Below are 16,559 nucleotides of genomic sequence, written 5' to 3' on the forward strand. Positions count from 1 at the left end.
TGAATGAGTTTCCCATTTTTTAAGGCTTTTTGACTGATGACAAGCCCCGCTCCACACTAGCTAAAACTCCAACAGAAATCCCACAGTCTTACTGGCTTAAAAAAACAATACCAAGTCCAGCAATAGCAGCGGGAAAGAAATGGGAAAAGTCCTTCAAAGGAAAAAGTCACATAAAGGGTATCCTAAATACTGCACATCAACTATGCTCAAATCTCTAGCAGACCTATAACGTATATGCATATGGGGCAGACTCCAAGCAGCCCAGTTAAGAATAAAATAACTGAACAGACACTTTTGCTACCCACAAGGAGATAGCATATGGAATTTGAGTACAGTCAAGTAAATCAATTATCTTAGTCTGCTCTGACTGCCATAACAAATACCATAAGTTAGGTGGCTTAACCAATCAAAATTCATTTTTCATAGTTATAGAAACTATAATCCAAGATCAATGTCAGTGTCTGGGTAAAAGCTCTCTCCTTGGGTTGCAGATAGTTGTCTTCTGTGTCTTCCCATGGTGGAGAGAGCAAGCTCCTGGTGTTTCTTCTTCTAAGGGCCCCTACCCCCATGATCTCATCTAACCCTAATTACTCCCAAAGACCCCATCTTCAAGTGCCATCACATTGGGGGTTAGGGCTTCAACAAAGAATTCGGGAGGAACATAAACACTGAGTTCCTAACAACTACTTTAAGAATCAAGAACACTATAACAGATCCCAGAGTCTATAAGGTAACATTCATAGTGTCTATGACATAATTTAAAATTACTAGACTTAAGAAGAAACAGGAAAGGGGTGCCTGGGTGGCTCAGATGGTTAAGCATCTGCCTTTGGCTCAGGTCATGATCCCAGAGTCCCAGGATCGAGCCCCACACTAGGCTTCCCCCTCAGTGGAGAGCCTGCTTCTCCCTCTACCCCTCACCCCGCTCGTGCTCTCTCTCAAATGAATAAAATCTTTAAAAAAAAGGAAAATGTGACCCATACTCAAAAGGAAAAAAAAAAAACCCAAAAAGGAGTTTGCATAGTAATAAAATGCATATACTTAAAAAATTAAATGATGGGGCACCTGGGTGGCGCAGTCGGGTAAGTGTCTAACTCTTGGTTTCAGCTCAGGTTGTGATCTCAGGGTTGTGAGACTGAGCCCCTCGTTGGGCTCCACGCTCAGTGTGGAGTCTGCTTGAGACTCTTGCTCCCTCTCCCTCTGCCCCCTGCAAATAAATAAAATCTTTTAAAAAGTTAAATGACACTACAAACCTAGAAATTTCAAGTTATGTGAAAAATTTGTACGGAGGTCAATATGCCTGCCAACAATGGCACAGCCAGTGACAAAGAAAAACTAAGGCTAGCCCAAAGCAAAATGTTGCTATAGGCTGGCACTCTGACTTCCTCTATCAGAGCCCAACTCATTTGACCTTCTGGCACTCTTACAGGTCCTTAGAGTTTTGTTCTTTCTCTTAATTGGCCGCCAAATACTTAACTAACTAATAATTAGGAATTGTTGATAATTATGTGAACCCTCTAAGTGGGTCTTCAAGACACTATTGAAAAGCCTCAGTGGAAATAAGAAATATTTGGTCAAATTTTAAATATTAAAAAATTAAACTGAATCAAATTCATACCATAACTATATCTGTAAAGACAGTCCTACTACATCCAACCTTACTTTCTGTTTTCCTTTCCTGGTAACCTCATGGAGATTGCTACCTTGGTTGTTTAACAGCCCAATATTGTCACAGATTTGTGGGATAGAAAATGTTTGATAAAGAAAAGTATGAGCAGTTGCCATCATGTCATACCTTGGAGTCTAAGATATTAAGTAACTGCAGTCGACAAATAGAACAATGGCATAAATCACTTTGAAACAGAAACTTGCCTTTAAGGAAACTTGATGTATGATGGAGAAAGCAAAACAAATCAGGAGAAAATATGAACTATTTACTCTATGTACATGAACTACCACACTAAATCCAAAAATGAATACTAGATGGATTAAAGTCAAAATGTGTAAAGCAAAACTTTAAAAATTCTACAAAAAATGGGGCACCTGGGTGGCTCAATCGGTTAAGCATGTGCCTTTGGCTCAGGTCATGATCTCAGGGTTCTGGGATAGAGCCCTACATCAGGTTCCCTGCTCAGTGCGAAGTCTGCTTCTCCCTCTCCCTCTGCCTCTCCCTCCCACTTGTGCTCTCTCTCTTTCAAAAAAATACATAAAATCTTTTAAAAAATAAAATATAAAATAAAATTTCTACCAAAAACAAAACAAAACAAAAAAAACCCAGAACAACTTTATGACCTTAGGAAAAGAAAAGGCATACGCTCTAAAGAAAACAATGATGGAACGCCTGCTGGCTCAGTTGGGGTTGTGAGTTAAGCCCCACATTGGGTGTGGGAATTACTAAAAAAAACTTAAAAAAAAAAAAACAAGAATATACTGATAAATTATTACACTAAATTAAAAACCAATGTACATCAACAATCTAAAAATAAGTAAATAGCCTATCATTAACCAACTGAAAAATTAAAAAGCTACAGGCTGGAGAAGACATTTGCAGCTCATAAACCACCCCGCCTCAAAAAAAGTATTCAGGATACCTAAATAACTTCTACAAGTAAATAAATAAGAAAAAGATAATCCAATAGAAAACTGAGCAAAGATTATAAATAGGCAATTCACCAGAGAGGAGGGAACCACTGCCAAAAACCCATAACCTGAAATACTCAGTATTAGAGGTCCGTGACATGCAAATTAAAACAATGAGGAACTATTTCATATTCATGAGTCTGGCAAAATAAAAGAACCCAATCAATGAAGTGTGGCAAAGATAGTGAAAGAACTGGGGACTCTCATATACCTTACAGGGAATATAAACCACACAACTACTTTGGTCAACACTTCGGCAATATCTGTAAAACTGAAGATGCACCTATCCTATGATTTATAATTCTTCTAGATATATGCATCTTAGAAAAATTCTCACACTTGTACATAAGATGATACATAGAAGAATACTGCATCATTATACGTAAAAAACTGGAAATAATCAAACTGCCCAATAACAGTAAAATGGACAACAGTATATTCATATAATGGAATAATACAGCAGTTAGAAGAGGCTAACTAGAAAGCTGCTATGAGCATGCATGGTGAGGCTACCTTGCAGAGAAGCAGAAATGTTAACTTTGAATGGAAATAAAGACAAAGAAAAATAAATAAAAATAAAATAAAAGGGGTAAACTAGACTTTACATGTATTAAGATGAAAAAATCTCCAAAACCTAATGTTGATTTAAAAAAACAATTAAGTCCATTAAAAGTCCATATATACAAAACTTACAAATACCAAAAACTTGTAAAACCAAATATATGTGTTATATATTCTTTCTATACAGACGCGTGTGTGTGTGTGTGTGTGTGTGTGTATTTGTGACGACACTACAAAAGCATGCAAAAGAACAATGGGATGATAGTTATATCTGCAGAAATGGAAAGTGGAATGGGATTTTGATGGAGTACATGGGAGATTTCAATTTTATCGGTAATATTTTATTTCCCAGCCTGTGTGGTAGGAACGTGGATGCCTATTTTATTATATACATTTATTTAAAAATGTTATATACCTGCAGTCAAATAGTACAATTTACATTCTTCGCTTTTATTCCTGGCTCCTTGTTACCTAATAAAATATTTTTCCCAAAGCAACAGAATCTGTTGAATTAAATGGATCCATCACATTAATCTAATTCAATGATGACGGATATGTTTTCAGATGATGCCACAAAAGCTAATCTGAAAAAGAGAAATCTAAAGAAAATACTAGGACATTCTCTATTATAAAACTGCAGCCTTCATATTGTGAATAAACCATATCAAGCTATTCTCTATCCCTGAGTAGTATGATACTTTGTTGGTAACATTCATATTAGGTTTCTGGAGTTTTTATTCAAGAGTTCTACCTATCACAGAAATCTATTTAGTTTAATTAATAACCTTTCCAACTACTAATGATCCCCTCTGACTAGTAATTCTCTGTACTTTGTCAAAATACAATGTATATAACTGAATTGTGAATAATCTATCCTAAGGTTATTACAAAGAAATTCGGTAATAAAGGAAATTCTAAGTTTTACAGCATTTGAAGAAAAAATATAGTAAAATAAATTTTTTTTAAGGTAACACATTTAAATGACCTTAACTTTTTACTTAACATAACACCGGCCATCTCAGATCTCACAAATATACATGCCTCTGAATATTAAAGGTCCTTCTTCAAGTGCGTAATTTGATGAGTCAATACCTACTCTACCACTTATTGGCCTTATGACCTTTGGTGAGCGATTTTGCCTCTCTGGTCCTTACATAAATAATGGAGAAAAAAACAGTGCTTACTTCATAGAATTTTGAGCGTAATAATATGCAATGATATATGTAAAGCATTTATAACAATGACCACAGCTAAATGCTAATACATGTTAGCTAATATTGTGAAAATCTGTCTAAAGCCTATTACACACTTTTCTTAATCAAGAGTAACTTCTGGGTATTAGGTATTGCATATTATACCCTTGAAGACAAGGAAGACCAATGGTTCAAATACTAACAGGTGATTTATAGCCCTATCTTTCCCATCTAAGTTAATGTTTCCTCAGTCTTATAGTTAATAGTCTGCTTCTCAGATAACTTTCCATCTATTCATTCCCAATGTACTACCAAATTGTCAAAGGAAAAAAGGTAACTAAACATACTAAATTTCACTTTGTACATTATTTTTCAAACAGTGAACTCTGGGCTCAAGGTTGCTATATTCCCAATAATGGCATGACTCAAAAGTTTTTTTCTTCCCATGAGGAGCTATGTTTCCACAAGTTGTGGTTTCCAGCTGTCTGGTAGCTAAATAGTTGAGGTGTTTAGTTATTAACATGTTTTCATGATGCAAGGAGGGACAAATAGTGTTTCATAAACTTCAATACTAGTATTGCTCCTGAGATCAAGTAGAAGAAAGATTATCATCTGTTTTTTACAGAGAGGATAACAGCAGAGCTCATAAAAGAGAGGGGCACCTGGGTAGCTCAGTCCATGATCCCAGGGTCCTGGGATCGAGTCCTGCATCAGGCTTAGCAGGGAGCCTGCTTCTCTCTCGGCCTCTGCCCCTCCCCTCTGCTTGTGCACCCTCTCTCTCTCTCTCCCCGCCAAAATAAGTACATAAAATCTTTCTTTTTTTAAAAAAAAGTGCGATTTGGCAAAGACGCTTATGTGAAGAGCCCAGGTCTACCAACTTCAAAAATATTGCTTACCTCCATACACCAAAACTTCTTCAACAATTTTCTAAAATCTTTAAATGGTCAAGAAACTAAACACACATTCCCCCAAAAGATCCAGAGTAATTTTCTAAATCTAAGATGAACTGAACCAAAGGATCAACAAAATGACTGAAAGTACTAGCTTAACTCAAATTTGAACCAATCATTTTTTATAAAGATAAACCAGAAGAGGTCCAATTTTCCAAGTCAAACATTTCATTCATATTCAAACTAATCTAGTAACTGCAAAACTCCTTCTAAAAGTGACATATATCGGAGCGCCTAGGTGCTCAGATGGTTAAGCGTCTGCCTTCGGCTCAGGTCATGATCCTGGGGTGCTGGGATCAAACCCCACATCAGGCTCCCTGCTCGGTGGGGAGCCTGCTTCACCCTCTCCTTCTACTGCTCCTCCTGCTTATGCTCTCCTGCTCTGTAAAATAAACAAATAAAATCTTGAATAAATGAATAATAAAAGTGACATATATCTAAGTTATTTTATATCAACTCATACAAGTAACTCAGTTAAAATCCCCACAGATAGCCAAATAATGCTCACTCCAAACTAATCTCAACTATTCTGAATTTGGGTACCTCTAGGTACCAAACTTAAAACAGGCACTTAATGGCCTGGATGGCTCAGTCATTTAAGCGTGTGACTCTTGATTTTGGCTCAGGTCATGATCTCATAGTTGTGGGATCCAGCCCCACGTAGGCCTCCACACTCAGCAGAGAGTCTGCTTAAAATTCTCTCCCTTTCCCTCTGCTCCTGCCCCCAACTCCCGTGCTCATGCTCTTGCTCTCTCATAAATAAATCTTAAAAAAAAAAAAAACAACAAAACAGGCACTTAAGGAGTGCCTTAAAAAAAAGGCTTTAAAATTTAATCATATGCTGAAAGGTTCCTCCAAAAAATAAGGGGAGGGGCACCTGGGTGCCTCAGTCAAACATCGGACTCTTGACTTCTGCTCAGGTCATGATCTCAGAGTCATGAGATCAAGCCCCACATGGGCTCTGCACAGGGTGCGGAGCCTGCTTGAGAGTCTCGCCCTCTCACCCGACCCCTCCCCTACTCTCTCTAAACAAAACAAAATAAAACCAAAAAACGAAAAATAAGGGGAAAGAGAAATCTAGACTGAAATAACAGATCAATGGCAATAATCATCAATGGCTACTACTAAAACTATTATGTAAATGTCTGACCAAGAACTTTACAGCTGAAAGATCAGGCAGCTAACAACAGCAAACCCACTGGTCAATCTTAACATAAAAAAAAAAAAAGAAAAAAGAAAAAAAGAAAGAAAGAAGGAAAGAAAGAAAGAAAAAGAAAGAAAGAAAGAAAGAAAGAAAGAAAAGAAAAGAAAAAAAAGAAAAAAGAAAAACAAGAAAGAAAAGAAAAAAAAAAAGAAAGAAAAAAGAAAAACAACCAGAAGCATGTGCTTCTTAATGTGATGCAATACAAGATACGTAGCACGACCTGTGAAGTACTCTTGCCAAAATATCATACTACAATCTGATCAAGTCTTTAGATTAAACACAGGAAATAGAGGAGAAACAAGTTACATCACACTATATGGATGCATCCAACAAAATCCAAATTGCGGGAAATTCTACAGGGCAAATGATCTGGATTTTTCTCATTAAATAAATGGTAAATGACAAGACAAAAAAAGGAGGGGGCTACTAGAGACTGAAAGACTTGTTTATCAACCAGATGCTGTACGGAATTCTCTGGATGCTGACTTAAATAAACAAACCAAATGAGAGAAAAACATGAAACAATCAGGGAAATATGCTGAATATTTAGTAACAGTAAAGAATTACTAGTTTTTTAGGTGTGCTAATAGTAATGTGGATGTGTTAAGAATCCTAGCTTTTTAGAGATATACACAATAAAGTATTTATAGATGAAACATGTCTGAGGTTTGCTTTTAAGTTATCCATTTGAGAGGGAATGGAAGGAGTAATAGAAGACACAAAATACACATTTCAAACTGTAAAACTGGTCATGGATGTACGGTGATTCATTTTCCTATTCTATTTCTTTATGTATGAAATCTCCCATATTAGAATGTTAAAGAGAATATCAGAGCACTAGACCAAAAATATCTGATTGGTGGAACTCTCAAACTTTTACAACTGCTTGCGCCTCAATAGACTTTCATTTAAAAATCAAAACCAGGGGCACCTGGGTGGCTCAGCTGGTTAAGCAACTGCCTTCGGCTCCGGTCACGATACCAGGGTCCTGGGATTGAGGATAGAGCCCTGTGTCCTCCATCAGGCTCCCTGCTCACTGGGGAGCCTGCTTTTCCCTCTCCCTCTGCTGCTCCCCCCTGCTTGTGCTCTCCTGCTCTCTCTCTCTCTGTCAAATAAATAAAATCTTTAAAATAATAAAATAAAAACCAAAATGTACATTTTAAGTATTGCCTTTAAGAATTACATTTGCATATTTTAAGTAATGACTTTAACTATAACGTACTTTCATTTTGTCTGGTTCTTATTACTGACATTTGCCAACACACACACACACACACACACACACACTTTACTCCACAAAAGTATCCAAGTTCTGAATATTCTAAATCCTAAACATCTCAATCTGTTCCTCCTTCTACTACTTGTTTCAAGCCCTTGACACTTGGTCAGAGTCTTGCTAAAGCCTCCTCCTTATGGGTCTCTCTTTTCAATTTAAACACACACCATTCACCCTCCATATTGTTTTCTTAAGTGGATCCTCAACATCTCCAGTATGAAATCCAAACGTCTTTGTATGATATATACTGCTCTCAGAAATATGGTACTTGGGGCGCGTGGGTGGCTCAGTAAGTTGAGCGTCCAACTCTTGGTTTAGGCTCAGGTCATGATCTTGGGGTCCTGAGATCAAGCCCTGCATCAGGCTCTGTGCTCAGTGGGGGAGTTTGTTTGAGATTCTCTCCCTCTGCCCCCTAGCCCTGCTCACGCATGCTCTCTCTCTCTCTCAAATAAATCTTAAAAAAAACCAAAAGAACCTGGTCTTTGTCTCTCTAACACTCCCGCCAGTACTCCGTATCATCCCATACTCCATTCATTCCTAACTGCATAAAGTACATGTACAGTAGTTCCCAGAATAAACTAAGGATGCTCTTCTCTTCTAAAGCTCAGTTCCCTTGGACTAAAACCACCAACTCAATGCCCCTTCTATTTCCAGGTTAATTCCAATTCCTACTGACTCTGTAAGACTCACTTCTACTATCAGCTTTTGTGCAAACGCACCCAGACTTTCCTTTCTCTCCTTGATTACCCCATATTTTCAAAGTAATCTATGTAATAGTATCACACCATCCTTCTGGCTTTTGCCTATCTGTATTGCCTTTCAAAACTATTAAGTACCACAGTGTTTGCAATACAGTAGACACTAAATGTTTGTTTTATGATGTATGCATCTTCCATTTACAACTAGATCTTTTATAAATAACTAGAATGTAAGTTATTTGAAAGCGGAAAACTTGTCTAACATATATTTGCCACTCCGGTGCCTATCACAGTGCTTAGAATATATTAAACACGGGGACGCCTGCGTGGCTCAGTTGGTTAATCATCTGCCTTTGACGCAGGTCATGATCCCAGGGTCCTGGGATCAAGTGCCACATAGGGCTCCTTGCTCAGCGGGGAGCCTTCTTCTCCCTCTGTCTGCTGCTCCCCCTGTTTGTGCACTGACAGATAAATAAATAAAATCTTTAAAAAAAAGAGAATATATTAAACACTAAGCAAGCAATTACCAAATGAATAAAACAAATATTTCTGTAGCCATGGTAGACAATTTTGTACAAAATTTGATTCCACTCCAGGTTTTAAACTTGTGTTTTTGGTATCTTGTTTGTTTTGTATTGGGTTTTTTTTTTTTTTTTTTGGTTGGTTGACTGATTAAAGGTTTTTTTTTTAAATGCAGAAAAATTTTGTATGCTTTCTTTTAGTGTCAAAGAAAAAACTGATTAGCAGAAGCAAATACTTCATTTTTTTTGAAGATTTAGATTTGAGGGAGAGAGAAAAAGCGAGTGTGCGCATGCACGAGGTGGGGGAGGGACAGAGAAAGAGGGAAACAAGCAGACTCCCCGCTGAGTGGGGAGCCTGACACGGGGCTCAATCCCAGGATCCTGAGCTAAAACCAAGAGTCAGATGCTTAACCAACTGAGCCAGCCAGGTGCCCCCCAGAAGCAAATACTTTAAATAATAGTTTACAATAAGAACTATACAGTGTAGATACGACATACTTTTGGTGAACTTTTAGGTCACAGTGTTGACCTAAAATTTGAGGATGCTCAACAAATTATCATTATTGGACAACCTCAGCTTTCAGTTATAAGTTTTCACTATAATTTACTTGGAAATTGTAAAGCAAGAAAAAAAAAACACAACAGCAGTCAGGACTCAAGCAATGTAAAAAATAAAATCGGACCCTCAATTTCAAATTTTGCAGTGAGAATTTTTCCCTGTATAATCAACAGGATTGTTAGCATGTACAATCAATCAACACTGATCATATTATGTGCCACAGACAGTGCACAACTTATGCATACAAACAGGTTTGGCAGGGCGAGGGGGGGACATCTACTATGAAAAAAAAACTGACATAAATGGAAAGACAGTAGAAACAGGAGAAATTCAGACTGCATCTTAATTTTTGAAGGTTGGGTTTCAAAGCATTCATGCAGCAAGACATTAAGAGGCTGAATTTAAGAAGAGCATCTGAGGTAAGACTAAGAAATTCCAGACCTTCACTAGAAAGGCATCAGAAACAAAGTTGTCTGGTTTGAAGATGGTAAATCATCTTGATTTCCATTTTCTAAGGTATCTAAAAATGTCTTCCAAAATAGTGAAATGGTGTGTTCAGATTTATGCTATTTACCATCAAAAAACAAAACACAAAACTATACACATAACTGAAGAGTCAGTATTAATGGTTTGCTTTTTCCATTAAAAAGACACTACGGTTCAACTTTCCCCCCCAAAATAGATTCTCTTAAAATGGATTTAAGTAATAAATCTAAAAATCTGGTGTCGGTAACCCTTCTTTTAAAATTAAGGAAAAAAGTAAAATGAGCTTTTATTGACTTTACATTACCACAGAAGGTGGAAAATAGTGTAAGGTGCACTACTTATTCATAGTATAGCTATATTCGTGGTTTCACTCTTGTATGGCACCTGAATTAACTTCTGGAGAAAAGTAAACCTGCCAGACTCCAGCAGAGGGAGAGATGTTTGCATGAAACCTATCAAGTTCAAGTACTGACCAGAAAAACACTTCGCTCTTCAAGTCCATGATCTAAATTACTTTCTTTGTAAGAAATCTTCAAATTTGATTCCTAGCCTTAACAACAACAAAAAGCTCCATCAAAGGCTGCAATGAACCGAATCCCTCTGGCCACTCCACACTCGTCGGTTTCAAACCCTTCTCTAGGGCAACGGACGAAGAAGTTCGACATAAATCCAGATAACACATCGCCTCGGTACCTACAGCAGCGCCCCAGTAAAAATCCTTAATTCTTGCTAAAGAAAACTGGAAAGCAGATCTACCATCGATATCGTCAAATCCCTCCTCTTTGGCTCCAAAAGGAAAACGTACCTGTGGAGTATCCACTGCGCAAGCAAACAAGGCACAGCTCCAATCCCGTGTCCTCTATCCCTTTTTTGTTCCCTCCCAGCCCTCCTTCCCTTTCCAAGCAGAACTTGAGCAGAGCATTTGGCTCCCTTATCTGCCAGCAACTGGCGCCAGGAGGAACGCGCTCCCGGGAGATGCGGAGCTTGGAGGCTGAGCGCTGCGTCTGGCGCGCTGCGGCCGCTCGGCTCTCGCAGGTACTCCCTGGCTCGCGCCTCTGCCGCCTCGAGGGGCCCTCGCTGGAGCCAGGTCCCTGCTCTGGGGATTCCCGCGGCGAGCTGTCGTGCCAGATTGGCTACCTGCTTCCTGCCCCTCACCCTCGAACGAACTGCACTCCCGTCCCGCCGGGGCAAGTCCGGAAGCCTCAAGGCAATTCTGGGCTCCGTCGCCCCGGGAAGCACGGGTCCGGACGCACACTTGCCAGTCAGGTCCTCCCCCTTCCCTGCCAGCAACCCCCCAGGGCCATTCCCCCGCCGGGGCCTGCGTGGGTCCAGTACCATTCTCCTCACGGGGCGGACTCCGGAAGGGCAGCAACTCCACCTCCTCCTCCTCCGCGGCCTGTAGCCATCTATCGGGAAGCGTCTCCGAAGGCGGCAGCAGAGGCCGCCGGACAAGGACAGCCCAGGGAAACCTTCTCAGAACTAACTCAGCTCCGGCGCTAGCAGCAGAAGCTGAGTCTTTCATAATTGTGCGACCAACTCCTCCGGGTGACTGGCCACAGGGACGCGCCCGCGCCCGCCTCCGCCGGCGACGGGGCTGGAGACAGACCACGTGAGGGGCGCGTCGTGTGCGTCGCCGCCCGCGGGCTGGGTCACGTGAAGGGCGCGCGCTCCCTCCCTTCCAGGCCGCCTCCCTTCGCGCCGCGCGCACGCGCCGGCCACGGGCGCCTCACGTACCGCTCCGGCTGTCCGGTCAGGGGTCGGAGGTTTTCCCAGGGTCTCTATTGGATACCTGAGCGGGACTCGCACCAACATGTGTCTCCCCTCCCGGAACGGAACTCGGGGAAGCAGTAGTGGAGGGTTAAGGTTCCGGGCCTCTGGGATCCCGCCTGGAGTTGCGGCGTGGTCTTATCTCCGCTAGCTGGCTCTGGCCTCCGCCTGCTGCACTGACGGCCTGGCCCCTGCCTACGCTCTCCTGCGGCGTTTTCCGGCCTCTTCTCTGTGCCTTAGACGTTGGTTTTACTCTCCTCGTCCAAAATGCCACATCATCTTCTCACCCCAAATCACGTTCTTCCTCCAACTTCTCTGTTTCTGCCAGAGAGAAATTCTCCCGGATTTAACTGTGGCCTCCGTCCTTTCCCTCCAGCGATGTCTCCCGAAGACAACACATCTATCACCCACCTTAACCAAAGACTGCGGGTTGTTCCCGAGTCTCATACATGCCTCTCTGCTTTTTCTTTTCCTTTGCTAAGCCCAGGTTTGACTCTTCGCGTTCGTTTCCTATCTTGTTTTTCGCATACGACCTTTCTGCTCCCAAGGAAAAAGTTTGCCCGTCTGATCCCCTATTACCTGACTGAATTGCACCCCTTTTTTAAAAACAGCTTTATTGAGGAATAATTGACGTACAATAACCTGCACAAATTTAAATGTACAATTTGACAAGGGTTGACATATGTATACACTCGTGAAATCACCATGGTCAAGACAGCGAAGATGTTCATCTCCCCCCCCCCCACGTTTCTTCCCTCCCTTTGTTATCCCTCCATCCGATTCCTACCCATCCCCATCCCTTAGCAATCACTGCTCTGCTTTCTGTCACTATAGATTAGTTTCCACAGTTCAGGGGTTTATATAATGGAATCGTACAATACGTACTTTTTTGGGTGGGGTCTGGCTTCTTTCCCTCAACATAACTATAACTTAAACGTTATGACCCACAGTTCACTGAAGTAGGATCTTCTCTCCAACAAAACTCATCTGCCCATTGTTTTACCTAACAAGCTTTGGCCATGCTTATGAACAATCTTCAAGTATTCTGTATTCCTTCCCCATCTGGCAGGTCTAGCAGGACCAAGGTTTAAAAAAAAATGTTTTATTATATGTGTCATACCTTTCCTACTAGATTATCAGCACCTTGGGGCAGGGATTTTGTCTAATTTATGCATGCCTTCAATAAATGTTTATTTTCTAGATCTCAGCTGGGCCTACACACTTCTTGCCTTAAGGGAGTTTATAATCTAGAAGGTGGAGACAAACCGGAAAATCAAAATACAATGAGATAAGAGTGCTTTGCTTTCCTCGGTTTTTGTGACTCTGGCCTTTTTTATACCCACAAGTGCTTCACTCCTTTCTTGGATGATGTAGAAAAGTAATAATACTCCATGGCACTTATTTCCCAAACTTTTTTTTTTTAAGATTTTATTTATTTATTCAACAGAGATAGAGACAGCCAGCGAGAGAGGGAACACAAGCAGGGGGAGTGGGAGAGGAAGAAGCAGGCTCATAGTGGAAGAGCCTGATGTGGGGCTCGATCCCACAACGCCGGGATCACGCCCTGAGCGGAAGGCAGACGCTTAACCGCTGTGCCACCCAGGTGCCCCTATCTCCCAAACTTTTGCTAAATAGGAGCATTTAGTTTATTTTTTTTTTAAAGATTTATTTATTTATTTGAGAGAGAGAGAGAGCACAGGAGCAGGGAGGGGCGGAGAGAGAGAGAGAGACTCTTAAGCAGGCTCCATGTCCAGCCTGGATGCAGGCCTCAATCTCAAGACCCTGAGATCATGACCTGAGCTGAAATCCAGAGTCAGACGTTTAACTGGCTGAGCCACCTAGGTGCCCCTTGGAGCATTTAGTTAACGTTAGAAATGAGGAATATAATTATTCTTTAATTGAAATAATGAAAATTATTCTTTAATTCACAGTTTATCAGAAGCCCTGAAGTTCACACATGCTGACTTTCAGTGAATTTATTCATGAAAAATCAATTCTGGAGAATGAATTTATTCATGAAAAAAAAAAGTACTGAGTTCCTAAGACTATATCGGAAACAGCCCTCTTTAATGTTCACTGATGAACAAGATGGATAAATTCAGTGTTTCAGAAAATGTTCATTAAATGCTTTGTCTCACTTCTTCCCATAGGGTCTCTGTTTCCATTTTGGTCAATGACATCTCTGTTTCCCACTCTCACTGGATCACATACTCATTCTCCTCCCTATCCTTGCCCAATTATTTGCAACAGTTCAACAAACATTTACTGCTACACTTTGTTTAAAGCACTAAATGAAGTGTTAAAACGTGATTTAAAAAAAAAAAATGAAAAAGCATGGCACCACACCAACTCTTAGTTTTTTCCTTTGTGTATTGAGAATTTTTTACTTTAAAATAATTGTAGAATTATTGGAGGTTGCAAAAAAATACACAAAGTACAAATATGCTTTCCCAATATCTCTTCTTCCACCTCCCAACATCTCATATAACCACAGCACAGTGTCAAAACCAAGAAAATGACATCGGCACAATCCACAGAGTTTACTCGGATTTCACTGGTTATATATGCACTCGTTTGTGTATGTGTTTGTGTGTAGCTCTATACAACTTTGTCACGTGTGTGGCCTGGAGTGACTATGCAAACAATCAAGATACTCAACTGTACTATTATCATGAGATCCCTCGGTCACCGCTTTATAGCCACGCCCCTCCCATCCCACTCCTAACCTGACACCCAGCAGTCTATAATTCTAGCTCCATAATTATGTTATTCACAATTGTTACATAAATGGAATCATGCAATATATATCCCCCTGTGGCTACCCTCACTAAGCATAATTCCCTGGAGATTCATCCAAGTTGTTGCTTGCACCAGCAATTTATTCTTCTTCATTGTGGAACACCACCCCATGATATGGGTGTACCACTGTTACAGGATTTCTTTTCCTTCAGTGCCTGGAGTTCTCGGTCGCTTCGAAAAATGAAGGGGTAGACCAGACAGAGTAGTGGGCAGCAAAGCAAGGTTTATTGAGCGATAGTAAAGTTTATTGAATGATAGAGTACGGAGCTCCCAAAGAGGGAGAGAACCCCAGAGGGCTGTCACCGGAGGTTTTAAGTCTAGGGGTTTTTATAGGCTTGTTGGAGGGCCGTTTTAACCTGACTAATCCTCCCTGCGCCTGTCATCCAATCAGGTTTTTGTCATCTATCCATCACGTGGGAAAGGGGGGAGGGCTCCTTCCAAGGTGGTGTAAAATCCTCTTGAGGGTGGTTTCCTCTTAGGGCAGTGCCCCCCTTGTCCTGTCTGCCTTTCTTCCAACAATCTTTCATCACCACGGTCTGTCCATTCATCTTTTGAAGGACATCTGGGGAGGTCTGGACCGCTACGAAGTTGCTGTGAACATTTGTGTACAAGTTCCCGCATGAACACAACTCTTCATTTCTCTGAGATAAATGCAATTGCTAGGCCCTTCAATTCCCTTAATACTATCCGTATCCCTTGGAATGTCTTCATTTATCACCATGGGCATGTATCTATATCTCAGTGTGAGGACCACGAATTCGGATTACCCCTATGATGGTTAGTTTTAGGTGCCAGCTTGACATGGACATGGAGACTGAACATTATTTCATGGGGTGTTTGCAAGGGTGTTCCTGCATGAGGTTGGCATTTGAATTGGGATACTGAGTAAAGCAGATTGTTCTTCCCAGTGTGGATGGGGCTTCCTCCAATCTATTGAGGACCCAAATACAACAAAAAGGCAGAGGAAGGGGGAATTTGTTCTCTGCCTGACGGATGAGCTGGGATATCGGTTCTTCTCCTGTTCTTGCCTGCAAACACCCCATCAGCCCTCTGGTTCTCAGAACTATACCACTGGCTTTCCTGTCCTGCAGACAGCAAATAATGGGATTTCTCAAACTCCATACTTGCATGAGCCAATCATATATATATACGTATATATATACGTATATATATATATATATATATATATACGTATATATATATATCTATATCAGTTATGGGGAATCATTCTCTACAGAATCCTAATAGTACTTTTCTTACATCTTAATGCTTCAATCTACTGATACATACACAATTTTGTTGTAGAGAATTACAATTGTGTGGTCAACAAAAGATTTTCACGCAAAGAATTTTTTTATCCTGATAAAATTGTATGAGAAATGAATAATTGAAATTTGAAATTAAGACACAATACCATTTACATTAGCACCCAAAAAATGAAACACTTAGGTACAAATCTAACAAAATATATACAAGATTCACTTGAGGAAGACCACAGAACTCTGAGGAAAGAAATCAAAGAAGCTCTAAATAAATGGAGAGATGTTCCATCTATGTGGATAAGAAGACTCAATATTATCTAGCTATCAGTTCTCAACCTGATCTATAAATTCAACACAATTTCAATTAAATATCTCAGCAAGTGATTTTGTGGATACCAACAAACTGATTCTACAGTGTTTATGGGGAGGCAAAATACTGATAAGCACCAAAACAGTATTAAAGGAGAAGAACACAGTTGAGGGCTGACATAATACTACTCCACTTCAAGACCTACTACGAAGCTACAGTAATAAAGACAATTTCTTCTTTGTTTTTGTAATTTAAATTTGTTAATAAATATATATATACGATACTTGGTGTTGCATTTACCTTTAGAAGCTTTCAGAAGCACATTTCACTGAT

At 40.3% G+C, this 16,559-nt stretch overlaps 1 protein-coding gene across 1 annotated transcript in view; it reads right to left on the reverse strand.

Annotated features, from left to right (window-relative positions):
- Positions 1–11,715, reverse strand: part of TRPM7 (transient receptor potential cation channel subfamily M member 7) — a 114,811-nt gene extending 103,096 nt beyond the window's left edge. The window contains exon 1 of the mRNA XM_026518467.4: positions 11,424–11,715. Coding sequence (XP_026374252.1) covers positions 11,424–11,426 — 3 coding nt within the window. The 5' untranslated portion in view covers positions 11,427–11,715. The remainder of the gene's footprint in view (positions 1–11,423) is intronic.
- Between the last annotated feature and the right edge of the window lie 4,844 nt (positions 11,716–16,559).

Source organism: Ursus arctos, unplaced genomic scaffold (genome assembly GCF_023065955.2).
Source record: "Ursus arctos isolate Adak ecotype North America unplaced genomic scaffold, UrsArc2.0 scaffold_36, whole genome shotgun sequence".
Lineage (NCBI taxonomy): Eukaryota > Metazoa > Chordata > Mammalia > Carnivora > Ursidae > Ursus > Ursus arctos.